The sequence below is a fragment of the Chelonoidis abingdonii genome, chromosome 6 (genome assembly GCF_003597395.2).
Source record: "Chelonoidis abingdonii isolate Lonesome George chromosome 6, CheloAbing_2.0, whole genome shotgun sequence".
Classification (NCBI taxonomy): Eukaryota; Metazoa; Chordata; order Testudines; family Testudinidae; genus Chelonoidis; species Chelonoidis abingdonii.
Window position 1 is genome coordinate 36,456,486 of NC_133774.1, and position 25,996 is coordinate 36,482,481.

Here is a 25,996-nt window from a genome sequence, read left to right on the forward strand (position 1 = left end):
GTGAATTGTGGGAACGTCCGGTTGACCACCAGTGCGTGCAGCACCATGGAAAAGCCCTTTCCGTTAGTACTGGGGCCTTGGTCGCAAGATAGGGATATGGTTCCACTGTCACCCACACAGTTAGGAAATCCATTGCAGCAAGAGCCATCCACTATGACTGCCACATTTCCAAGCACAACCTTTCGTAGCAGCAGCTTAAGATTGCTTTGGCTACTTCCCACCCAGCAGCCCACAGTAGATGCCACTCCAAATTGATTCCTGACGGACCGGTAGCTGTCTCGGTTGCAAGCTTCAGAGGGCTATCGCGCACTCGCTTCTCAGCTGTGAGGGCTGCTCAATCTTGGTATTCTGGCACTTCAGAGCAGGGGAAAGCAAATCACAAAGTTGCATGAAAGTGCCCTTATGCATGTGAAAGTTTGCAGCCACTGGAATCGTCCACACCCGAAACATATGTGGTCCCACCAGTCTGTGCTTGTTTCCCCGCCAAAATCGGCGTTCAGTGCTGAAACCTGCCCCATTACCAGCAGGACCAACCGCAGGGCCGCGCGTTGAGAGGATTCTGTGTCCATGTCCTCATCACTCTCATCGCCGCTCTGTGTATGCCGCCTCCTCCTTGCCTGGCTTTGCAGGTCCTGGTTCAGCATTGACTGCAACAAGAAACGCGAGGTGTTAAAATGTCCATGATTGCTGTCTTGAGCTCAGCAGGGTCCATGCTGCGTGGAAGGTGTCTGCACAGTTCACCAGGAAAAAAGGCACGAACGGTTAGGCGGTTGGCTGTTGCTGCTTTCACGGAGGGAGGGGTAAGGCTGTACCCAGAAGCACCAGCGGCAACGTTTTTTGCCCCATCAGGCACTAGGATCTCAACCCAGCATTCCAATGGGCGGGGGAGACTGCGGGAACTATGGGATAGTACCTACAGTGCAACGCTCAGGAAATCCATGCTAGCCTCGGTACATGGACGCACACCGCTGAATTAATGTGCTTAGTGTGGCCGTGTGCACTCGACTTTATACAATCTGTTTTAAAAAACAGGTTTCTGTAAAATCAGAATAATCCCGTAGTGTAGACATACCCCATGTCCATGTCACAACACACTTTTTTCTAATCTTAGTGTAGATAGATGTGAATATAATAGTGTGGTTAGGTTTAACATAGGATAGCTTATGAGTTTGTAAATATTTTGTATAGTTCAGCTCTTTTTGGTTTTGTTTTGACAGGAAGATGGTTTGTTTTTCCTGGGGATTTAGCCCTGTCTGATTCTAAATCCCTGGGATTTAAAACTGTTCCTCTTAAAGGGAGCTATCCCTTTTAATGATGGAGTAGGGCAGTAGTTTTCAACTCAGGGTATGTGTGCCCCTGGGAATACGCAGAGGTCTTCCAGGGAGTACATAAACTCATCTAAGATATCTGCCTAATTTTACAGCAAACACATAAAAGTCACTAATAAAGTCAGTACAAACTAAAATTTCATACAATGACTTGTTTAAACTACTCTACATACTGTACACTGAAATATAAGTACAATATTTATATCAAATAAAGAAATTGAAATAATTACATGGTAAAAATCAGAAAGTATGCAATTTTTCAGTAATGGTGTGCTTAGACACTTGTATTTTTATATCTGAGTATCTAAGCAAGTAGTTCTTAAGTGAGGTGAAATATGGTGTATGCAACACAAATCAGACTCCTGAAAGGGGTATAGTAGTTTGGAAAGGTTGAGAACCACTGGGATGTAAAACCAAAACAGTTTGATTTGTTAGACGTTAATCATTAGTCAGCATATAATTTAGGATCACTAACTACCAAGTGCTTTTAGCTCTTATAATCATATCCTGCTATTATAAGTTCCTGGATTTTGTTGACAAACTACTGCAAGAGGCATGGCGGAATTTAAATTTTTGATTTCTGAGGTACAATGGATAACACTGCTCTATAGCCAAAATGCTTCTGAAATAAATGTAGTCAAACTTTACTAATTCTGGGTCACTGAGAACGAAAATGATGCTTAAAATTGTTGATTGGCTCTAGTCTAGCTTTTGGGCTCCAGACTATAGCAGTGGAATCTCCTGGCAGGTGATGTTAGGGTTTCCATGTTCCATGACTGACACAAAAGATCTTATCCCTTTCCTTCTTCAGTGGAAGGTGAATCTTGTATCGCCGTGCACAACATCGATGCGTGATGGCAAGCCCTCCAACACGTTTCACGGGGGGGTCGATTCAGATGAGCCGGAGACTGGTCATTAGATTCTATCGAAGACTAGTCCTAAAAGTTGTTTTGGGCGGCATGAAGTGGCAAGTTTTGCCATCAAAATTCCAGTTGGTCATGGTGATCAGCAGTCATATGAAAGAAACCGTATGACTAAACATGAAACAACTTTTTGAGGTGCATAAACTATGACCAACATCAGTGGCAGCTTTGGGTGGCGATGAAGGTTGTTGCTCCTCTGCTTGTCTCAGATGAATACACAAAGTACTGCTGTTTTCTCCTGCAATGTGATCGTCGTGCAAGAGATTCCCACTACCTAAGGAAGATTGACCACTCGAAGTCATTGGAGCCTGAGGAAAGTTCAGATCCACCACTTGATCAAGGAAGATTTGTTACCACCTAATACTCAGGCTGGTCTGATGAAGAACTTTGTCAAGCCATTGACAAAACACAAGCAGCTTTCAAGTACCTCCGTGGAAAATTCCAAGTTAAGTGAGCTAAATAAAGGAGTGTCTTTGTGTTCCTCAGATTCGTGAATCTTCCGAGATGATGCATTTGACCATGCATGCGTGCAGGAAAGACGCATGGAAAGCCTTCCAGTTAAGGCAATAAATTTTCTCGGAAACAAAAGCAGACAACTACAGGTTGTGGAAAACCTCCTCAAGGCATACAAAAACCTTGTTGCACATGTCACTAAAGATACATTTTTTGCACTCTCATCTAATTTTTTTCCACCGAACTGCGAGCATGACACGAGCACGGCAAGCGACTTCACCAGACAATGCAACAGTGGAGAAACGCTATCAGGCAAATGAGCCCATCAATTCTTGCAGACTACTGCTGGACAGTGACAAGAGATGCTCCATTTAATGATACAAGAACAAGTCAAAAGTGCGAGTAGACACTGAATAGGACTAACTATGTACATAATAGTTTTTTGCCTTTTGTTCATAATAAATTTTATATATAACCCTTTTGCTGATTTTAATGTTACATAACAGGAAGTGAATTATCATGTAAGCAACCATAAACACATGAAAAGCCCTAGTTTACAATTTTGATTTAAAACTAACAGTCTACACAATATACATAGACATAAAATGTAAAAACTTAAATATCTTAGAAACAGTATCCAATCAGTTGTTTTAATTGTCATATTTGAATTCAGCACGTCAAAATACATAATAAATACCACATTTTATCTCTGAAGCAGACGACTTCTCAAAAGCGTAACCAGGACATTGCTTCAAGAAGCTCTGGATGCCTCTGATACCACGTTCCATGAAAATTTCAATTGTTTGGAGCCAGGATGCTCTACTTACATTTTTCTCTTTGAGGGTCCTGCTCTTTTCACTGCGAGGAGAGATGAGGCTCTTCATTTGTTCAAGGACTCCTGGGCTGCACTTTGTTCTCTTGGAATATATACACTAACTCCTAGAAGGAAGCAGGGAAAGCTGCCCTGCACCACATAATAAAAGATCCTGGGTATTAGCCTCCATTAGGTCCACTGACCCTCCATGGAAGGAGATTATGCTTTCAAAAGAGGAGTCCTTTGGCCTCAACATCCACACTCCGTCCTGTCACCGCTTTGAACCAATCACTTTGACGATTGGTCTAGAGGTGCTCTACAACATTAGTCACCAACTGGTCAATCCTAGAGAATCTCTCAATTGATTGCCATCTCTGATAGCACAGCAGGGCTGCCAGTAAGGCAGTCTCCCTGCCTGCCCCAGTCCAGCTGCTATCGGAAGTGGCCCATGCAGCCCCGGCGGCAGGGGTCTCCTTCTGCACGCTGCTTCTGCCTGCAAACACTGCCCCTGCAGCTCCCATTGGCCAGGAACGGGGAGCTGTGGCCTTTGGAGGGGGTGCTTGCAGAGAAGGGCAGTGTGCGGAGCCACCTGCCCCCCTGTCTGGGACTTCAGGGGCATGTTGGCCCCTTCCAGGAGTGGCGTGGGGCCTGGCTAGGCAGGGAGCCTGTCTTAGTGGCAGCTCCTCTTTGCCGCCAACCAGGAGTCACCCAAGATAAGTGCCACCCCACGGGAGGCTGCACCCCAACCCCCTCCTTCATCCCAACACTCTGCCCCAGCCTGGAGCCCCCTCCTAAACCCAGAGTCCCTCCCAGAGCTTGCACCCCTTACCCCATGCTGCACCTCAACTCCTTGGCCCCAGCCCAGAGACTGCATCCCCTCCTGAACCCCAACCCTCTACCCCAACCTGCTGAAAGTGAATGAGGGTGGGCGAGAGCGAGCGATGACGAGCAGGTGGATGGAGTGTGCAGGGCAGGGCCTTGGGGAAGGGGTGGGGTAGATCCTGGATTGCCCTTAAATTCAAAAAGTGATCTTGAGCGTAAAAAGTTTGGAGACCACTGCTATACAATGATGGAGATGGATCTTTAATCTTCATCCACTCTTTATTTGGAGGCAGCCTTTCAACATGGAACGTGGTAGTATCAGATCTCTGGGTTATAGAAACAAGGATATACCCCCTACAATTCTAACCCAGTCGCCCACTCCCTTCTCTGTCTCTGTTCAGAGACTCCTTTTCAAAGAGACTATTTCAGCAGGAAGTGAAATTGCTTTTCTGTGGCAGCAGTAAAGGAAGTACTGCTTCAGTACAGAGGAAAGGGATTTTATTCCAGCTGTTTTCTAATCCTCAAGAAAAAAGGATGCTGCCCTGTCTTGGAGCTGAGGGCATTTAATGCCTTCATTTGTTGCATCAGGTTCAGAGTGGTAACTCTAGCCTTCATAATTCCTTCATTAGAACCACAGAACTGGTTTGTGGCTTTTGACCTGCATGTTTGCTTTCATATCCCCATACATGCCGTGCATAAAATACTTAAGGTTTCAAGAAGGATAAAACCGCTATCAGTTTAGGGTCTGATTCTCGAGTTAGTCTGCATTCACAAGGGTTTTCAGCAAATGCCTAGTAGTGGTGGTTGCTTGCCTCAGAAAACAAAGAATAACTAGCTGATCCAAGGAAAATCATCACAACCCAGTTACAAATCCACTTAATGGGCAAGTCCATGAGGCTGGTATTGAACCCTGGATCACATGAGGTCACCCCCCCCCCCCAAAAAAAAACAACCCACAAAACCCCGAAAACATGATCTTTGTTCTGAAGAGTGTGGGTGCTGATGCACAGTGCTTCATCTTTGGTCCTGTTTCCAAGATCAACCAAATCTGACAAGATACTCTCAGAAGTTGAATAGGTCACAAGGAGTCCCAGGAATAGATTCCAAACAAAGAGCTTAAAGAAGAGCTTTACCCTCTTACTCCAATTGTGAGACTTCACGGTCTTATGTGGTTATACTGAAGCTTGACCTTATGATGGTGTGAAGTCCTTGGCCGAAGCAGACTATGCTTGGATTAGTTATTGAGAGTGCCACTGCTGAAAGCTGCTTTATCGAAGACTGATGAAGGCTCTTTGGAGGGCAAAGGCTATTTTGATGCCACTGCATCCAGTGCCACAGGCTTCAGCATGGGGTCTGGGGGACACCCTGGGGGAATACTGGCCTGGGGGACACCATGGCGTTGTCTCTACCTCAGTGGCATGGGGCACCATTGACATTTATGACACCGATGGACCTTGGTGTGCTGCCGCAGCTGGAATCTCCACTGATGCCAGAACTACCTTCATAGGCTCCACAACCTGTTTCCCAGAGTGCCTTGATGGTGCTGCCATCAGTGCCCGTGTCTGTGGGGCCTACTTAGAGTGGATACGTTCCTTCTTGTCAGCTTCCTCTCTGGTGTCAGACAGTAGGCAGGGAATGGAAAATTCCCATAACTATTCTTCTAGTAGTTTTCTTCCACCTTTATTTGGTTTTGAATAAGGGATCAAAGTACTCACTGTGAGACAAATACTCTTGCTCACCAGGTCCTGGATGTGCAACGTAGTTTAACACCATATCCACCAGGCGCTTATCCATCTGTCAGTGTGCCATACTGGGGGGCCTTGGTCTTTCCCTGGCATAAAGGGTAACAAAAGGCTGGTCTGGATAGTTCTAATACTCTTCCTAAGGCCCTGGCTATGCAGTCTGCTTCTGAACTTCCACCTGCTCAGCCTTATTCCCAGTGTTAGGATGTACCAAACACAGTTTCTTTTCATCCCCGGTATGCCTCAGTGGGATGACTTTCAGAGTTTTCAGGACTCAATCTGATTCCTTACAAATCCCAGTGGAGGAGATCCAGGAAACTATGCATAAACTAATGGATAGTCAACAATCTGTTTTTTCAGAGAAGGATAGCACTTCTGATGAACGAGGCCATTATGGACCCTGCACAAGTGATCTGGCTGACACCATCTATAGTGCCTCTCCTGCCTACAAAGCAGACAAAATGTCAAATGTTGAGAGGAAGAGGCTGAGTTATTTTATAATTATGCAGCACTGTCCTCAGTAGTAGTGATAACTGCTAATGAAAAGTCATATCTGCAGCTAAATACAATATGTGATCAGTGTATGGGTAATGGATTAGATTTGACTTTCACAACAGGGATATAGGACCAATAAGTTGGTGTCACTGATGATTGTATATTAGTTGTGTAGGTAATACAAGGCTGTAACACAAGGTCTACAGGCATTAGGTCTGTAAGATATGTAGCTTGGCCATAGGCCTCAGGGCTGAAACAGGTTGGCATGACTAGTTGACTGAGATCTCTGTACCAGTAAAATATAAAATTACAGTGAATGACGACGTGCCGAGGTTTTGGAAACTGTGCAACAATAGACTGGAGAATGTCTTAGTGTATCAGTTATTCTTCGAGTGATTGCTCATGTGCATTCCTATAGGGGTGTATGCGCGTGCACGATCGCCAGAAATCTTTTCCCATCGGGTTGGCTGTGGAGACCCCTAGAGTGGGGCCTTCATGGTGGTGTATGTATGTCCTTGCTAACCCGCCAGCTGCTCAATTCCTTCTTACCTCCCATGACGGTCGTTGGAACAGCTCAGTCTCTTGCTTCTGCCAAGTGCCTTACGTAGTGGTTCCCTTATTTCTGTGTAAATAGTTTGATAGTTGTCGTAGATTAGTTTAGCTTACTTCGAGGGGCTACCCCTTCCCCCGTTTTACTCTCTCCAGTGCCCGGGCATGCCTCAGTCGCAGGGGTTTAAGGCCTGCAAGAGGTGTGCAAAACCTGTACCAACAAGTGATCTGCACACTGCCTGTCTCAATTCCTTGGGGAGGGCCATCAGACAGACAAGTGTTCTATTTGCAGGAGCTTCAGACGCAGGACTAAGAGTGGAACTACCATCTGAAGCACCTCTTGATGGAGTTGGCCCTTCAGCCACAGCCTGAGCTGATACCAGCATCCTCGGTGCGTAGCACACCGGCCTCAGTGCGGGACGTCCCAGCACCGAGGAAGAACTTCACCAGGGAGCACTGGCACCGCTCCGTGGCCCGGAAGGCTAGTGCCACGCAGTGGCACCATTTACAGTCCCTGGTGCTGCATAAGAAAAAGAAACCAGATGGGACGTTTCCCTGTCAGGGAGCCAAGGAGGGATTCCAGTGGGGCGTATCCTCTGGCAGGACACCCTTGATCTAGTCCCCAAGAACCAGCGCCATTGACTCCGGCTCCAGTTGCAAAGCCATTGAGTTTGGTGAGAATGGACTCTCCTACCTGGGATGATTTGGAGGAAGAGCTTGATCTCCCCTCCACTCTGGACGCACATGAGGTGGCTCGAGACCTCATTGACATGACAGCGTAGTACCCGACCCTGCAGGTGCAGGGCCTGACTCTGCAAACTCAGGCACCACCAGTGGCACCGCCCCAGCGCTGATTGCAATGTAATGCCCAGCACCGTGGACGATTACGACACCGCACGAAGGACGGGACCCATGGTGGCACCACCATTGATTCATCGTCAGGGGAGGGGAACTCATGATGTTGCGGCGCCAATCTCGGTCTCCCCGCTACTGCTCCCCAGCACTGTCTGGCTCCGCTCCGCCATAGTCAGGTACAGAATACTCGTCAGAAGCAGAATCATCTGTGTCCCGCAACAGCCACTACCGCTTCCTGTCCCAGCACTGATCCCGGCTCTGTAGGCCAGCAGAACAACCAGTACCAGCCATCGGTTGGCCACCCCAGCGGCAGGGCCCAGTGCAATGGCCCTCTTGGACTTTTTGGGCCTACCACCAGGCTCAGAGTCAGGGCTCTAGGCCAGTATTGGTGGTATCGGCTCCCCTGTGCCTCTCCATCAGCGACATCAATGGCACACTACACCTGTAGGGCCCCTGAGGACCCAGTACGGGACAGGGCTGTTGTACAGCTACAGACAAGCACAGCCCCTCTTCCACCGACGTTGGTGGCACCTGAACCTCCAGTCACAGGGAGCTCCACGGTACCTGATCCAACCTCCAGAGAACCTGAGGGGCAGGAAGACCCCATCTGGGAAACCTTTTCCTCCTCCTTGCCGGATGAGGTGGTGGCGGGCACCTCCACCACTCTGCCACCCTCCCAAGCAGGTCTTGGTGACCCCTGGTATCCACTGGTGATAGTTAACCTTCTCCTCCAGTCAGGAGGTTATGGAGAACTCTGATCTGATGAAGGACAGCCTCACTCTCGAGGGTTCTTCTAGAGTAGCTTTGCCCCTCATAAGGACAATTCAGAACACCACGAAGGTGCTCTGGCAAACCTCAGCCTCTATACCACCAATGGCTAAAGGGGTCGAGGGACGCTACTTTGTGCCGCAAAAGAGCTATGAGCACCTTTTTACCCACCCCCAACTGGGGACTCTGGTGGTTTGATGCAGCAAACCACAAGGAGCGGCAAGGACAACCAGGACCCGCACCTAAGTCATGTGATGCCAAAAAGCTGGATCTCTTTGGCCATAAAGTCTATTCGACTCGTGGGCTCCAGCTTCGAGTAGCGAATCAGCAGGTAGTGCTTAGTCGATATGTCTTTAATTCCTGGAGTTAGTTGGCTAAGTTCCAGGAGTTTATCCTGGCTGACTCTCGCAAGGAGTTGGGTGCGCGCCTGGAGGAGGGTAGAGCGGTATCTAGCACCGCCCTCCCAGCAGCACTGGACGTAGCGGACTCTGCGGCTTGAACCATGGCCACCACCATAGCAATGAGGCGCAGTGCGTGGCTCCAGGTTTCGGGTATCCTGCCAGAGGTCCAGAACCCCATACAGGACCTCCCCTTTGACTGTGAGGGCCTGTTCGCTCAGAACATGGACGTGCGCCTGCACAGCCGAAAGGGCTCTCGGGCGACTCTGAAGTCTCTGGGGCTACACGCCTCAGAGAAACCCCTTTAGACCTCAGCCCCTGTCCCACTTCTACCCAAGGCCTCCTTGATGAGATCCACCTAGGAGGAGAGACATAAATAATAGGAGGCATCCACCGCAGTCCTCCTTGGGCCAAGGCCAGGGTTCAGCCAAACAGCCCCCCAGCTCCAAGCCTAATTTGTGAAGATGTGCCCAAGGACGGCGCATCCGTCGCCATCTTGGATCCTTCTGCCCCCTTTGTGAATCTGCTCTCCCACTTCTACTGTGCTTGGTCTCAGATCACATCAGACCGCTGGGTCCTCAGCATGGTAGGGGTGGGATATTCTGTTCCCTTCTGGCCTCTGACCCCCCTTTTCAGGGACCCCTGTCATGAACAGCTCCTTGTACAAGAGATGCAATCGCTCCTAGCTCTAGGGGCAATAGAGGAGATTCCTCAGGAATTCAGGGGCAAGGGGTTCTACCCCCACTATTTCCTCATTTCCAAGGCCAAGGTGGGCTTTGGCCTATCCTGGACCTACGAGACCTCAACACATTAATTAAAAAGGTGAAGTTTAACATGGCCTCTCTAGTCACTATCATTCCTTCCCTGGATCCGGGAGACTGGTATGCCGCCCTTGACTTGAAGGACACATACTTTCACATTGCTATTATCCCAGCCCACAGACGCTTTCTCAGATTTGTGGTCAGTGGCCAGCACCAGCACAACCGGGTCAGGGTGCTCTCATTTGGCCTCTCAGTGGCCCCCCAGGTGTTCACCAAGTGTATTGGCAGTAGTGGTGGCCTTTCTCTGCAGGCACCAGGTGTAGGTTTTCCTGTGTTTGGATGACTGGCTCATAAAGGCCGAGGTCCAAGCACATGTGGCGGAGCACGTATCTCTGGCCCGGGTTACATTTCACAGGTTGGGACTTGTATTGAACAAGCCCAAGTCCACATTGACCCACACACAAAGAATAGAGTTCATCGGCACTCTCTTGGACTCCACGCACACAAGGGTGTACCTTCCGGAACTGCATTTCAAAGTGCTCATGGACATTGAGACCCTACTCCACTTCCCTACAACCGCGGCCAGAAATTGTATGGGACTACTAGGGTACATGGCAGCCTATACATACGTGGTACAACACGCTAGGCTGCGCCTTCGACCCCTCCAGGTGTGGTTAGTGCAGGTGTACAGACCAGGCAGGGACTCATTGGACTCAATAGTGACCCGCCTGCCTCAGGTTCTCCACTCTCCACTGGTGGCTGCAACCACAGCTGGTTTATGTGGGAGTACCCTTTGCAAAACCCCAGTCTGCGCTCTTCCTGGTCATGGACGCCTTGGCGCTTAGTTGGGGAGCGCATCTGGGCAATATCAGAGCCCAGGGCCTCTGTCTTATGCAGAGTTATCACTGCACATCAACGTGAGGGAACTGAGGGCGGTTTGCTTGGCATGCCAAGCGTTCCAGGCCCATCTTCAGGGCATATGCGTATCAGTGCTCACAGACAATACTGCAGCAAAGTTCTATATAAACAAACAGGGTGGTGCTTGCTCCTCTCCCCTCTGTTGGGAATCCCTCGTGCTATGGGACCTTTTTATCGCCCACTCCATTCATCTGCAGGTGTCGCACCTTCTGGGAGTGCAGAACGAGCTGGCCAACAACCTCGGTATTTTATAAATACAAGGTGCAGCTATGCCCCCATCCTGCGTTCCTGCCTAAGGTTGTCTCCCGGTTTTTACTTGTGTTCTTTCCTAAACTCCATGCCACTAACAGGGAGCGCATGTTCCGTTCTTGAATGTTACACTTGCCTTAGCATTTTACATTGAACTCACAAAACCGTTTTGTAAGTTACCGCAGCTCTTTATTGCTATCGCTGAAAGAATAAGGGGGCTCCCAATCTTGTCATAGCGCATCTTGTCATGGATCACGTCTTGCATCAGGACTTGCTATGACCTGGCTAAAGTTCCAGCCCCTCCGCTTACGGTGTACTTTACCAGAGCTTAGGTGGTGTCCACTCCTGCCGCAGGTCCCTATCCAGGATATATACGAGGGAGCAACCTGGTCTTCAGTTCATACCTTCGCTTCCCACTACACCATTACCCAGCAAATGAGGGATGATGCTGGGTTGGTAGAGCTGTCCTGCACTTGGTGATTAGGTGAACTCCGACTCCTCCCCCAGGGTAACTGCTTGGAAGTTACCTATTGGAATGCACATGAGCAATCACTCAAAGGAGAAAAAATGGTTACTTACCTCTCGTAACTGTTCTTAGAGTTGTGTTGCTCCTGTCTATTCCAAATCCTGCCCGCCTCCCCTCTGTCGGAGTACTCCGGCAAGAAGGAACTGAGCAGGTCGGCGAGGACATATATACACTGCCATAAAGATGCCACTCTAGGGGTCTCCACAGCTGACCCGACGGATACTGCTAGGGAAAAGCTTTCCAGCAATCGTGCATGTGGTGCGTGCACACACCTATCAGAATGGACATGAGCAGCACATCTCGAAGAACAGTAGTTATGAGAGGTAAGTAACCGTTTTATATCCCAATATGATCCGTAGTAACATGTTTGAGAATTTTAGCTTGACCACAAGTTGCAATGGTAACTATTTGATGTAAATGTTAGTGAGCAAAGAAGGAACTCACGAGGTAGCCTATGAAAATGTACTCCTAAATGAGTGGTATGTGGAAGTATAGATAAGGAAAAGAGGGTTGGAACCCTTACACATATGTATGAGCCTTTGTCGGCATAAGAGTAACTCAGGATAAGGTGTTGCCCAGCCTCTCTGCTGTGGGGGAACACCTGGGAAGATGCTAACATGACAACTACAGATGAGGATGGTAATGATGACTAATGCGGACGATAATGACTCATACTTGGGGTCCCCCAGCGGGAGATGTGATGGATGCCAGTTGTAGGGCTGAACACTTTTTGGCTTATTTCTCTCTCTGCTCCTGTATTTCATTGTTTGTGGGATTGTTTATCTGCTTGGTAGATATATTAATAAAGGGACTTCTGATAAATTGCAGTTTCTCGTGTACTTCTAGGGTCTCTCATTTTAATGATATTGATGATACTCCAGATGCTGTAGCCTTCAGGAGACCAACCCTTTATTGATCACTGTGGTCTCAGATTGATTAATCAGTATATCAACCCATCATACACATCAGAATAAAAGACTGTGATCCTAAAAGGTGATTTATTTGGCCACTAGTTTTTAATGCTGTATTAAAAATTACCAGGCCTGATGGGGAAGTATGACTTCCTGAATTGAATTGAAAAATTCATGTGTTTTATAAACAAGCTACTAGCAGATGCAAAGGGAAGACAAGGCCAGCTAATTGCAAAGACCAGCTTCTCAGCTGGGCTGGATGTGTTGCATACAGTGTCTTACTCGGTGACTAGAGGTGTAGTTGGGAAGAGTTTGTGGCTGCAAGGATGGGGCTTAACCTGCAGGTGCAATTTACAGTGGAGGACTTGCCATTTGAAGGATCAGTGTTGTTCAGCTCCAAAACTTATGAAACCCTTCACACACTGAAGCACTCCAAGGCAACTTAGATCCCTCAGAATCTTCACTTTAGTCCCTAAAAGAAAGCACATCAGACCACAATTATACATCTAATAAAGATCAGCTCCATCTTCTTCCTGTCACCAAAGACTAGCTGACCCTTCCAGAAACACACCTCTTCAGTTTCCAGAGGACACAGACAACCTTTGCAGCTCACTCATTGCAGTGTCCATTCCAGCAAAACATAATATAGAACCCACAATGTTCTATATTTACATTTGTTTTGATAGAACTGTCAGAAGGTTCAAACCTACTCCCATTGATCCAGAACCACTGAGTTTCTTTTGGGGACCATCTAGCCCTTGTCAGGCACATATGTTCCTGTGTCGCCTCAGACCAGTGAGTTATGGATATGATTACAACAGAATACTCTGTCCAGGTTCATGTTGTGCCTACTCCCAACCCTCTTTCCCAATCTCTCTTCAAGGGTCTGTTTTATGAGGATCTGCTATATCAAGAGGCCCTCTTGCTTCTTTTAGAGTGAAAGAAAGGGTCTTACCTCAATACCTAAGGAGGGGATTCTACAGCAAATACTTTGTCATCCCCAAAAAAAGAAAAGGGGATGACAGTTCATCTTGGGCTTGATGCTTAACATGTTCATAGATTGAAAATCAAGTTCAGGATGATGATTCTTGCTTTGATGATCTCCCTGGATCCAGGGGACTGACTTGCGTCTCTTGACCTCCAAAATGCATGCTTCCATATATCTGTTCCATCATACAGGAAGTACCTAAGGGTTGGTGGCAGGTCATGAACATTTTCAGTATTGAGTTACTACCTTTGGACTATTGATTGCATTGAGGGCATTCACCAAGGTGTTAGCAGTTACAGTGCATCTGGTCTTGAAAGTCAGCATGCAGAAGTCCAACCTAACTACTGCTCAAAGATTCCAGTGTTAGGCTGTGGACTTGTTGAAATCCTTCTGCCTGCGGATGGGTTTGAGAACCTGAATATCTTAGCACAATTGGAATCTAACCCAGAGACCATAGTGAGGATTTCTCACATTTAGGAACATGGCTTTGTGCCCTTTGTTGTGTTACATGCTAGACTACACCTTTGGATGCATGTCAGTCTGGCTGAGGTCAGTATATGCCCCCACCAAGCATCATGTGGATACATCCCTTTGTTCTCCCTGAAATGGTAGGTAGACCCCAAAAAGTCTGAAAAGAGGAGTCTTCTTTGCACCTCTCCCTCCCATCCAAGAATCTAGTGATCATGCTCTTGGGGTGGGGAATTAACGTGAAAGGTCTGCAAGTGCAGGGCCTTCGAACTGCATGAGATGCAGATGCATTTCAATCTGTGGGAACTCAGAGCAGTGCACAAAGCTTGAGGTTTTTCCATCACTTGTTCTATACTAATAACAATGGACAATATGCGTACCATGGTCTGTGCCAACTTGCAGCACTGGGTGAGAATTTTTCACCCTAAGTTAAGAAGCAATCAGACTGTGGAGCTAGTGTATCAGATACCAAATCTCCCTTTTTGATAGTATGCATACTGGCCTATAGGACAGTGTAGCAGACCAACTGAGCAGGCTCTTCTTTTCCAGTCACAGGTGTGAGATCAAACTCCATTCTCCAGGACATCTCCTTTGAGTGGGCTACTCTTGAGTGGACCTGAGGGAGAGGTCTGAGTTCAGAATTCCTATCTGATGCTTTCTTAATCATGTGATCATCTCTGATGTATGCTTACTCACTGGTCCCACTGATTTCTAGAGTGTTCTTCAAGATTATACAGGACTCTGCTAAGCTGATACGGATCGCTTCTGCGTGGTCCAGACAGTTTGATTCCCAGATGTTGTGAACTTTTTGGTTTCCCAGCCAAAGACCTTGCCTGTGTTCTTATGTGTACTGTGTCAGAGTGAAGGGATCTCAAATTCCTTCCTCTCACAGCTCATCTACTGCAGTTGTGCTCTTCTCCTGTCTGGAATTTTCTAGTGAACAGCAGAAAGGACTACCAGACACACTTAACCTTGCAAAGTGGAGCAAGGTTTTCTTGATGGTGTCAACTGAAACCCTAACTTGACAAGAAGTTTTGGTACCAGAAATCTGAAATTATCTGCTGTACTGTATTCCATATTCTTAGCTGTTTTTTCACAAGTAAAATCAAATAAAAGTACAGGTACACAGGATTAGGCAGTTGTTAAACTGAGACTACTTCATTACATTACTGGTGCATTGAAACAAGTGATTCATTAGAAGTGTCATGTATTGTGGTGGAGATAGGTATAATATCCTGATCTGACTGAGTCTTCTGGTTTAGCCATTGGAGAATCTGTACTAAAGTGGAAGATTGGAGGGTAGGGAGTTATGTATCTTAATCCACAAATGTAGAAGTGCAATGTGGAAGAATAGTCCAAGGTCTTAATTCCTTCCACTTGTATATATGTCACTGTGTAGTACCAAGAAGGAATACCAACAGAAAAGGTAGCTTTTCACTTTTGTTATCTTGTGAACTGTAATAATTGCTTCATAGATTCATAGACTCTAGGACTGGAAGGGACCTCGAGAGGTCATTGAATCCAGTCCCCTGCTCTCATGGCAGGACCAGATACTGTCTAGACCATCCGTGATAGACATATATCTAATCTACTCTTAAATATCTCCAGAGATGGAGATTCCACAACTTCTCTAGACAGTTTATTCCAATGTTTAACCACCCTGACAGTTAGGAACTTTTTCCTAACGTCCAACCTAAACCTCCTTTGCTGCAGTTTAAGCCCATTGCTTCTTGTTCTATCCTTAGAGGCTAAGATGAACAAGTTTTCTCCCGGAATAGCTTTTATATAAATTTGCTTGAATGTAAAGAGTAGCATACTGAAAAGGACCTGATTCTTGAGACTGTGGGTAAGTCACTTCAAATCATTACATCTAAGGTTTCCCACTTATAATTTTGGGATCATGATGTTTATTCTCCTTTCTAAAAAGTACCTTGAAGTCTGTGGATGCAAAATAATAGTGTAAACTAAGGTGGTAAATTGCTATTATTCTGTATTGTAGGTTTTCAGGAAAGAAGCTATTCAGAAGGTCTTGGCACACGAAGAGGTGTTGCAGGTGGTTTCAGAGGTGGCCGTGGAGGATTTGGACAGAGTCAAAGTAAGTTGTATGGCATCCAGATTTTTGTATTCATCATGGAGCAAAAATTCAATTCAATTTCTACTTGAGTAGACAGAGGGCTTTCCCAAAAGATTTAAGGAATAAATGAAGGTACGAGTTAATGAAATGTTCTTTGTGCTTCAGAAATATATGGAAACTTAAAATGTTACATGAACAGGTTCATTTCTGGTATTGAGGAGTGGGTTTTTTTAGGAATAATATAGTTTTATAAAAGATAACTTGATGGTATTGCCACTTTTTTTTTAGTTCATTGAGTTGAAATTGCTAATTCAGGCTTGAACTCTTCCGCTTTGTATAATTACTTTCTGATTACTTTGGGTATAAATTACTACAGAAACTGAAAATGAGCAACGAGGACAGCAATCCGATAACGTCTTTATCTCTAGGAGAGGAGGGTTTGGAGGTCCTAAAGGTAAGATTATACTTTCTGTTAAGTATTTATATCTCTTTTTGTTATTTATTTGGCTCTGCTTGCTCCTTGGCTCATTCTCTTCCTCTCCACTAACCCTAAACATTCTTTAGCCTACAGTTATATTAACTTAGGTTTCTTCTGTGTTTGAGTGTAGAGATTAACTAACAGACATGGGAGGGGTCTGCAAAGCTTTTAGTCTTGTCTCTTTTTAAAGAGAAAAGCAGGGTGTCTGCAACTGGGGTATCACATGCAGAAGCCAGGTTATAGAATTATTTTGTTGCTACTGACATGGGATATGTTTACACAACTACATGTATACTACCAGCCCTGCTGGTTTCTATTTACTACAATAAATGAATCGCTTATTGGAATGATGATGTCCTCTACCCTCAAAAAAGCAGGCTGGATTCCTTTAACTACTCAACACTTTCTAAAGATTGAAAAGGCACTTTCCTGATCACTGGTTTTAGAATTAGTACTTTAAATTTATGGGTCCTCCAAGAATCAGTGTTTCAGGCCTTTAAATTGTAGGTGGCAACTAGCTTAGTCAGTTTTTCAGAATATTTGTTCAGCAGGATGTAACAATTGGTTGTGGTGGTGGTGGATATCTGAGCTGGTGGTCTGATCCTTTATTATCAGACAATAGAACTATTACTAGCATTGCTGTTGAGTAGGGCTGTCAAACAATTAAAAAAAATTGCGAGATTGAAAACACGATTAATTGCACTGTTAAACAATAATAGAATACTATTTATTTAAATATTTTTGGGTGTTTTGTACATTTTCAATTACCGTATATACTCAATCGTAAGCTGGTTCGTTTCTAAACTGACCCTGCCAAGATGGATAAGTAAAAATAGTAAATTTGTATAGCTCATTCATAAGCCGACGCTATAATTCAGGGATCAGCAAACGTTGGCTCCTGGGCCATCAAGATAAGCTGCTGGTGGGCGGAGATGGTTTGTTTACCTCAAGCATCTGCAGGCATGGAGGTAAACCTAAGTAAACAAAGTGTCCCGGCATGCCAACTGCTTACCCTGACAGACTGGGACAGCAACTGGTGGGGAAATTTTTTCGCTAGGGAGAAGCTGGGAGTCAGGGGAGTAACCCCTGTGACCACCCCCCACATGACCCCACCGCTAGCCTGGGACCACCACACTCTCCCCATCTCATCCATTTCCACTTTATCTGGGGAGGGCCAAGAGAGGATGTTTCTGACCTGGCTGGAGCTGCTCCGACTGGGCAGCGCGGCAGCACCATATTCCAGCGGGCTGGGTTGGGCGGCACGGCCGCAGCCTGCTCTGGGAGGGGTGGGGCCAAGCGGCACTTCTGCAGCCCTGGAGCTGCTGCAGAGGTTGGGGGGAGAGCAGTGTGGCCAGAAGTGGAGAGAATCTGGCCCCACCTCTTCCCTTTTGTCTCTGCTGGCTGTGCTGCATCTCCTTGCTCCCTCTGTTGGGGGAGGCGCTATGTCCCATCTCTCTCTCTATACCTGTTCATAAGCTAACCCTCTTCTCTGGTGCTTCCTTTTTTTATTAAAAAAAAATTTGGCTTATGAACGAGTATATACGGTATATTGATTTAAATTGCAACACAGGATACAAAGTGTACAGCGGTCACTTTTTATATTTTCTATTACAAATATTTGCGCTGTAACAAGATAAAAAGTCAAAGCATGAAGGGGCATACAAATGTGTGGCATACCTGGCATGTAAATACCTTGAACGCCGGCTACAAAAGTGTCATGTGAACTCCTGTTCTCGCTTTCAGATGACATTATAAATAAGAAGTGGGCAGCATTATCTCACATAACTATAAACAAACTTGTTTGTCTTAGCAGTTGGCTGAATAAGTAGGACTGAGTGGACTTGTCGGCTCTGCAGTTTTTCATTGTTTTATTTTTGAGTACAGTTATGTAACAAAAAACTTACATTTGTAAGTTGCACTTTCATGAGGGAGATTGCACTACAGTACTTGTATGAGGTGAATTTAAAAACACTGTTTCTTTTATCTTCCTTGTAGAGCGGATATTTATAATAAAAAATATAAAGTAAGCACTGTATGCTTTGTATTCTGCTTTGTAATAGAAATCAATATATTTGAAAAGTACAAAAATCTCCAAAAATATGTATAATAAATTTCAGTTGGTATTCTATTATGTTTAACAGTGTGATTAAAACTGCGATTAATTAACTTGATTAAAAAATTTATCACAATTTGTTTTGAGTTATTAGCTTGAGTTAACTGTGATTAATTGGCAGCCATAGTCTTTAGCTACTGTTCCAGGGCTGAACTTCAAACCTTTTTTTTTTCTTTCCCCCTTCAGTCCCTACATTCTTTTTCTGAAAGATTTTTCTCCCCCACTCCCATCTTGAATTAGCTATTTTTGGTAATTTTCCTATGTTCATGTTGATTCTCTAGGAAGTGTTGTATATCCCTGTGTCTTCGTATATTCCTGTTACAGAATTTGAAGCCTCAGGTGTGAGATTTGAAAACTGATTGGTAGGTTAATTGTTTAAAACCTGTAGACAAACTTGAAGGGAACAAAACCAAAGGCCTTGTAGATGAGCAGGTCAGCAATGAAACAGGACAAACCAGTCTCCCTGCTGAAATAGGTTTCAAGTCCCCATCTGATAAAAGTTACTTTAAAGATTCAGCTTTATAACCTGAAGGATTGCGTATCCTTGTATGATTGGTCCTTGCCAGCCCAAACAAACTGCCATTTTTCATTTTCATTTACAGAATGAAAAATGCACTGCTTGAAGGTTTGCATATGCAGTGGCTTAGTATATTCATAGGATCATAGTATCAATGCATGTTTTGATAAACAAAGATCTGAAAATATTAGAAAATGTCAAGAAATACTTAAAATATTGCTTGACACAGTCAAAATTTTAGTCCTTCCACAGCCACCACGGAGTGCTGGAGAGCAACAATTGTGATGTTTACTTGAGCATCCTTAAGCTACTTGCCAGACCTAATACAACTTTTGCCCATCATATCAGTGACGCCAAGAGAATCAAGTACTTGAGCAAGACAATTGCTGATGAACTCAGTCTCTTAACATCAGATACTTGGAGACACATATTTATTAGTTGCAAAGAGATTCCGTTTTCTTTTTACTGTCATTGCAGATGCAACCATGGATATTAGCCATGTTGATCAAATAGCCATTTTGCTTAACTTTGTTGATATTGATCGAATCAAAAGACAAGTGGATGTAGACGAGTGCTTTGTAGCAGTGAGGCAGGCAGATGCTGAATCCTTGTTTGATCAGTTAACTAATGTTTTGTTCTGCAAGTACAGATTAAACCCCAAATACGTGTCTGGCCAGGGATATCATGGCTAATGTTATGGCCAGAGCTCATGGGGGATTGCAAGCAAATATGAGAGAATATCTTTCAGGCAAGGGAGATAGTGTATGCACCATATAACGATTGCCCAGACATAAGATTAACCTAGTTTTGATTCATGCTGGTGAACGTAAAGCTAGTATAGACCTAAAGGTTTTCTTCACAGCTTTGCAGGAAATATATGAATATTTCAGACTCTACCAATGGGCAAAAACTAATGTCTAAAAATCGTCTTTATCTTCAAGCTTTTACTGAAGAGAGTACAGTTTTGTAAAGAATAAAGGAACTTGATGTACTTCAGGCCTCTAAAGAAGTTGACAGGATTGATGCAGCAGATTAAATTGAACAGGCTTCTGAAGAACAAAGACCACCTTTTGTTGTACAGACAAAACTACACAGGATCTTTTCGGGGGCAAGACAAAGATGTCACATTTATTATGATAACTAATATGTTTTACCAGTCCTGAATATAGCTTGAGTTTGTGGCTTGATTTTGCAGCTTGGGTTCATAGTTTGTGGTGGTAGCTGGCCAGGAAAGCCGGGCACAAGGACGAGCTGGTCTCTGGGCCTGCATTGATGCCCTTCCATGTTGGCAACAGAATGTTACCTTTCAAAATCTTCCATCTCACCCATCCATTTTGTAGGCTTTAGTTTGAATCCAGAGGCTATAGGTCTTGCTGAGTCACGCTGCTTCTGGGTTTGGTGATTGATCACTTGTCAGTTGCAGGTGTGACTTTCAGCCTGGGACTTGGCTTTGATCTTCCTTCTATTGTACCTTTTCTTTTTAGGGTGGACTCTTTTTACTTTATTAGGGCTCTTGTCTGCATCTTCAGCTGGTGGTGTTTTGAACTCTGTTTCATCAGGACAGGCTGAGGCTGGAGGTTGATTCCATCATCCATACATACCTCATTCATATATCTAAACTAAACTAATAAGATTACAGCAGGATTTGCAAAAATGAAGGTTGGAGGAAGCTTTTACAAAATGGAGTGAGCGTTTTAAAATGGGGTTTGAATTACAATATGGCAAACAATGAACAGAAGTTACAATGTAGGCAAGTGTAGCAAATGGTGAACAGAAGTTACAATATAGACAAGTGTAATGAAATGATGAACAGAAGTTACATTGATAAAGTGAACAATTAAACAATTTAATTAACCAGTTCTGCACTTTATATCTAAAGTACTCGGCAAGACTAAATGGGCAACTCAAATGAAAGCCGCTGAGGCAATGATAGTAAATTTTCAGAGTATAGTTGAGTGACTAGAAGATAAAACTGCCACTCAATGCAGGAGTGAGGACACACCTTGAGCAAAAAGCAAACTGTCCTTGTTGGATTTGATGTTCTTCCTCAATCTGTTGTTATGGCATGGGAGCTTAGTTATCAGGACTGCAGTCTCTGGAATCCTTCAGTCAAAGAAAATTTACCTTTTTCCAAGTCCTACAGATATTTGAGAACATGGTGAATGATTTCAGCAAACTCAGATCTGAGATTCTTTTACAATTTCCTTCAGAACAGTGGGAAGCAATGGGTTTTGAAAATGCAGACTATCGAAGCCACAGGAATAGTCATGTATGCTGTCTGTTAGACAAAATAGACAAAATTTCACATGATTCTGTGTTAAGTCAAGCATAACCATCAAAGGAAATGCTTCAAGGTTTTGGCAATATAATTGGGGAACTAACATTTGAATGTGAGGGATTTCAATAGGTAGTTACGCTATTTGGTTCCTCCGTCCCTGGTGACTTCAAAATATAGCTTTAGAAGAGTCAAAGGAGGAAATTCTTAAACTCATGGGAAAATAGTCATATTTTTCTTTAGATTTGGTTCATGAATCTTTCAAGGTGTCTTACTTTGCAAATGCCGTGGAGGTGTTTTAGTTTGTCATTTGGAGTCCAAAGCTACTTGAATTTCATAACGTCAAGTTTTCTTGATGCTTTTCTGGAAATGTTGTGTTGACTCTCTCCAATGCATTCAGCACTGTGTCAGACACAGCTGAGTGACCTTGCTTTCCTTGCACCTGAGAAAGATAAGACAGCAAGAGTGGAGCGGAACAGTATCACAGAACAATTTGCCAAGAAAAAGCATCACTGTGGTGCGAGATTCCAGTAGTTGGAAATACAGAAGCCAGAGTTTGGGGGAGATTTGATTATTTATTTAAGTGCTATGTGAGCTGTTAAAATTTATTGCCAGCTGTTCAGAGAACTGGGACTGCCTTGCTAACTCCCTGGTGTTTTGCCTCCACTTGAAGCATGCGGTTCCTCTGGCCCGCTCCTTTTTTCCATTACACTTTTAATTTTTATCCCTCTTCATGGTGCCCAACCAAAAAGACAAGTTCTGGAGGACAGAAGCTTGTCGAAAACCTATGTTCTAGGAGAAAACGCAGCAGAGTACCAGTCCCGCCATTAAGGGAGGAGAATATATCATTTTGTGGTACAGGTGTGCTACTTCAGTAAGGCTTTTAAGCTTAGAGCTTTATGAGGAAGTGATTTCAAATGTGAGTGTTCATGGTCAGCCCTGCTCTCCTCCCCTCTCTACGTATCCTCTATTTCTAGACATACGATTAAAATAAAAAGGCATTCCTCTGTGTCTTCAAGAAGCAAGTCATAGACTGCAAGAGCAACAAAGCTGTAGCTGCTGCAGAAGCAGCAGAGACTTTGCAACTGTGAGGCTGGATAGCCCAGTAGGTTAGGGGAGTTTCTACCATGTTTGAAGTGATTAGTTCATGTTTTCGAGAAGAGGCTTTGGTGTACCATGACACACACAACATCAGCATCCTAGGATGGAAACAGGAAGAGAAAAGGAAAGAAAAATAAAAAAAAATCCCACACTCTGTTAGGCTGCTCCATTCCTGTGCACCCCACCCCACCCCTTTTGAACAGAACTTTGTCAAAGTTTTCAAGCTTTCCACATCAAATTAAAAATCCATATTGGACAAATTGGCTCTCAAAATGAACAGTCTTCCCATAGATTGAAGTTCCTTTCTGTCATCCATCTTGTTGCCCTCCTTCATTTGGTCTAGGTAAAAGCTAGTGAAGAACAGCATTGCAAGCCTCTCTTCACCAGAAACAATTATTCCTCTTTCTGAGGACATTTTGGGGTTTTCAGTTAAGACTTATCCTAGGGGAAGGAGAGCAGACAAGTTTAGCTGAATACTAGTTCTGCCCAGGCTGACTGTGTGCAAGGGTCATTTCTGCATTGAGGCCCGGCCTTTCTGATTTGTGTCAGCATTTTTCATTCTCCTACAACAAAGGCTGTCCCCATGTGCGTGTGCCACCAATCCAACCTGCAACTTTGCGAACCCATTTTCAATTCCAGGTTATGCCCTTTGACATCTGTTGTTTTTTCTTCACCAATGCAGTGGTGTATCTGATGGCCAGTTTACTATGGGTCAAAAATTACTTGTTGATAATTCATTTGTACCAGATAATATCTGTACATCCTGACCATATGTCTCTTAACTGCTTGAGTCCCTGGTCATCTTCTGTTTTCAGGAGCTCCGTGGTGCCCTCTCAATTGGCCCACCTCTATTAGATTTTTCCTGGGTTTAGTCTAGTTGCCAAAGAAAAGATTTTACAAGGAGCTCCGAGTATTTGTCCTCCAGGGACTCTAGTTACTTTGTGTGACAGTGACTGGATTTGGAAATTTGTCTGATAGTTTTACGCCTTTGCTTAAATATATACCACAGTCTCTCATTCCTCTTGATTGAAAATTTCTAAAAGGACTAGTTCATGTATATCCTCTGCATTTGGGAGTGTCTCCTGCCCTGTAGCTTTAATGTAATTCTGATGGGTCTTATAGAACCAGCCTTTGAACCCTTTCCGGTTTTTCAACATCCTATTAGAAGCATGGACACCAGAACTGGATACAGTGTTGAGTAATGGTTCTGCTATTCAGCGCGAATGACACCTCTCTACTCCTCTGTGATATTCCTTGCTTATACAACCAAGGATGGTGTTTGCCTTCTTAGCTACAGCATTTCAATGAGAGCTCATGTTCAGTTTATCTTTCTTGGCTAGAATCCTTTTCTGTGTCTCTGCATTCCAGGATACTCTTTACCATCTTGCATGTGTGGCTATATTCTTTGTTCCTAGATGTATGACCTTGTATTTGGTTGTGTTAAAAAGCCTGATATTTTGATGAATCCATCTCACCAAGCAGTCCTGGTTGGCTAGTATAACTGACTTGTCCCCATCATTAATTTGCAGATGACAAAAATTGGTAAAATGGTAAATCCTACCCACAATGATTTTATATTTTCTTTCACATCATTGATAAAGATATAGATTGGCTCTCATGGGACTCCACTAGAAACACCACCATTGGTTGAGAATTCCCCATTTTTATGATTAGTTTTTGGAAACTATTGTTTAACCAGTTTTTAACCTATTTAATATGGGCTATATTGAGTTTATAGAGTCATAATTTTTTATCAGAATGTCATGCAGAAGAACTAAATCAAAATATATTATGTCAAGAGTGAGTTGATAAAGTTAAGCTTGTGATCTCATTTAAGAAAAAAACAGGTTTGACAAGACCTATTTTTCCATAAAACTGTTGATTGACATTTATTATGCTGCCATCCTTTAATTCTTTGCTGATTGTGTCCATATGAGCCTTTGCCTAGGATAGAAGTGAGGCTAAGGTTATGTCTACATTGAAGTTTAACACCTGCGGCTGGCCTAGGTCAGCTGACTCAAGCTTGCCAGGCTTAGGCTAAGGCACTTCTTAGTTGCAGTGTAGATGTTTGGGCTCCATCTGCAGCTTGACTTCTGGGACCCTCCCACCTCACAGGGTGCTAAAACCAGGTGCCAGCCTGAGCCTGAACATCTACACCACAGTTAAACAGCACCTTAGCCTATGCTGGGCAAGCCTGAGTTAGCTGACATGGGCCAGCCACAGGTGTCAAATTGCAGTTTAGACACACCCTAACTAGCTTATAGTTAACCTGGGCTTACCCTTTTTAAGTATTGATATGACATTTGCTTTTATCCAGTGCTCTGTAACTTCCACAATGTTCCAGGATTTGTTAAAAAGCAATATTATTGGTTCAGAGAACTAACTGACTTCTTTTAATGCTCTTGGATATAAATTACTGCGTTTTAAAAAAAGGTTTAATTGCTGTTTAACATCCTCCCTGTCACTGATGGAATAGGTAATATTCATTACCCCCTATAAAATACTAATTTGTTATCCTTCTTTCCAAATACAGAACAGATATGTGAATTTAATATTTTCTTTTCTTTATCATGATAGATAATTTTACCATCTTTATCTAGGATCAGACCTATACCATTGCTAGAATTTTGTTTATTACTGATGTATTTAAAGAATTCCTTCTCTTCAAATATACTAGCAGTACCTTTTTCATTGATACCTTTAGTTTCCCTTACCAATTGTCTGCATATCTTAACTGCTGATTTGTACTCACTGGTATCAGCTTCCCATTTTACCATGTATTATAATTTTTTGATTTATTATTGCTGCTTTTGCTTCCCCTCTTGAGTAGACTAGTCATTTTACCCAAAGGTGGGTGGTTTTGTGATTATTTTGGAATTGTTTTTAGGCACTGAAAGCATACTTAAACAATTCCCAATTACTATTCATGCCTTTGTTTTATTTTTTTGTCCCATTCAGTTTTTCTCATGATTGTTTCCAGCTTTGAGAAATCTGTGTTTTTAAAGTAGAAGTAATTATTCCTGTGTAGGACTATATTCTGTTTGCACATAAATAGATCATGATCACTTGTATGTAGGCAACAATCAATTTTGATTCCCGTGATCAATTTATTTTTCTCTCTCTCTATCAGGTTTAGTATAGAATTACCACAAGATGGTTTCAATACTCTTGTGTTAGAAAGTTACCTATAATTTTTAGGTTTCAGAGTAGCAGCCATGTTAGTCTGTATCCACAGAAAGAACAGGAGTACTTGTGGCACCTTAGAGACTAATAAATTTATTTAAGCATAAGCTTTCGTGGGCTACAGCCCACTTCATCGGATGCATGCAGTGGAAAATACAGTAGGATGATATATATATATATATATATATATATACACACACACACACACACATACGCACAGAGAGAGAGAGAGAGAGAACAGGAAACAATGGGTGTTACCATACGCACTCTAATGAGAGTGATCAGTT

The 25,996-nt window shown here is 43.9% G+C and overlaps 1 protein-coding gene across 1 annotated transcript in view; it reads left to right on the forward strand.

Annotated features, from left to right (window-relative positions):
* The window catches only part of DDX4 (DEAD-box helicase 4), a 116,003-nt gene that overhangs the window by 32,826 nt on the left and 57,181 nt on the right, over positions 1 to 25,996 (forward strand). Inside the window, exons 7-8 of the mRNA XM_032769030.2 lie at positions 15,968 to 16,063; positions 16,419 to 16,496. Coding sequence (XP_032624921.1) covers positions 15,968 to 16,063; positions 16,419 to 16,496 — 174 coding nt within the window. The remainder of the gene's footprint in view (positions 1 to 15,967; positions 16,064 to 16,418; positions 16,497 to 25,996) is intronic.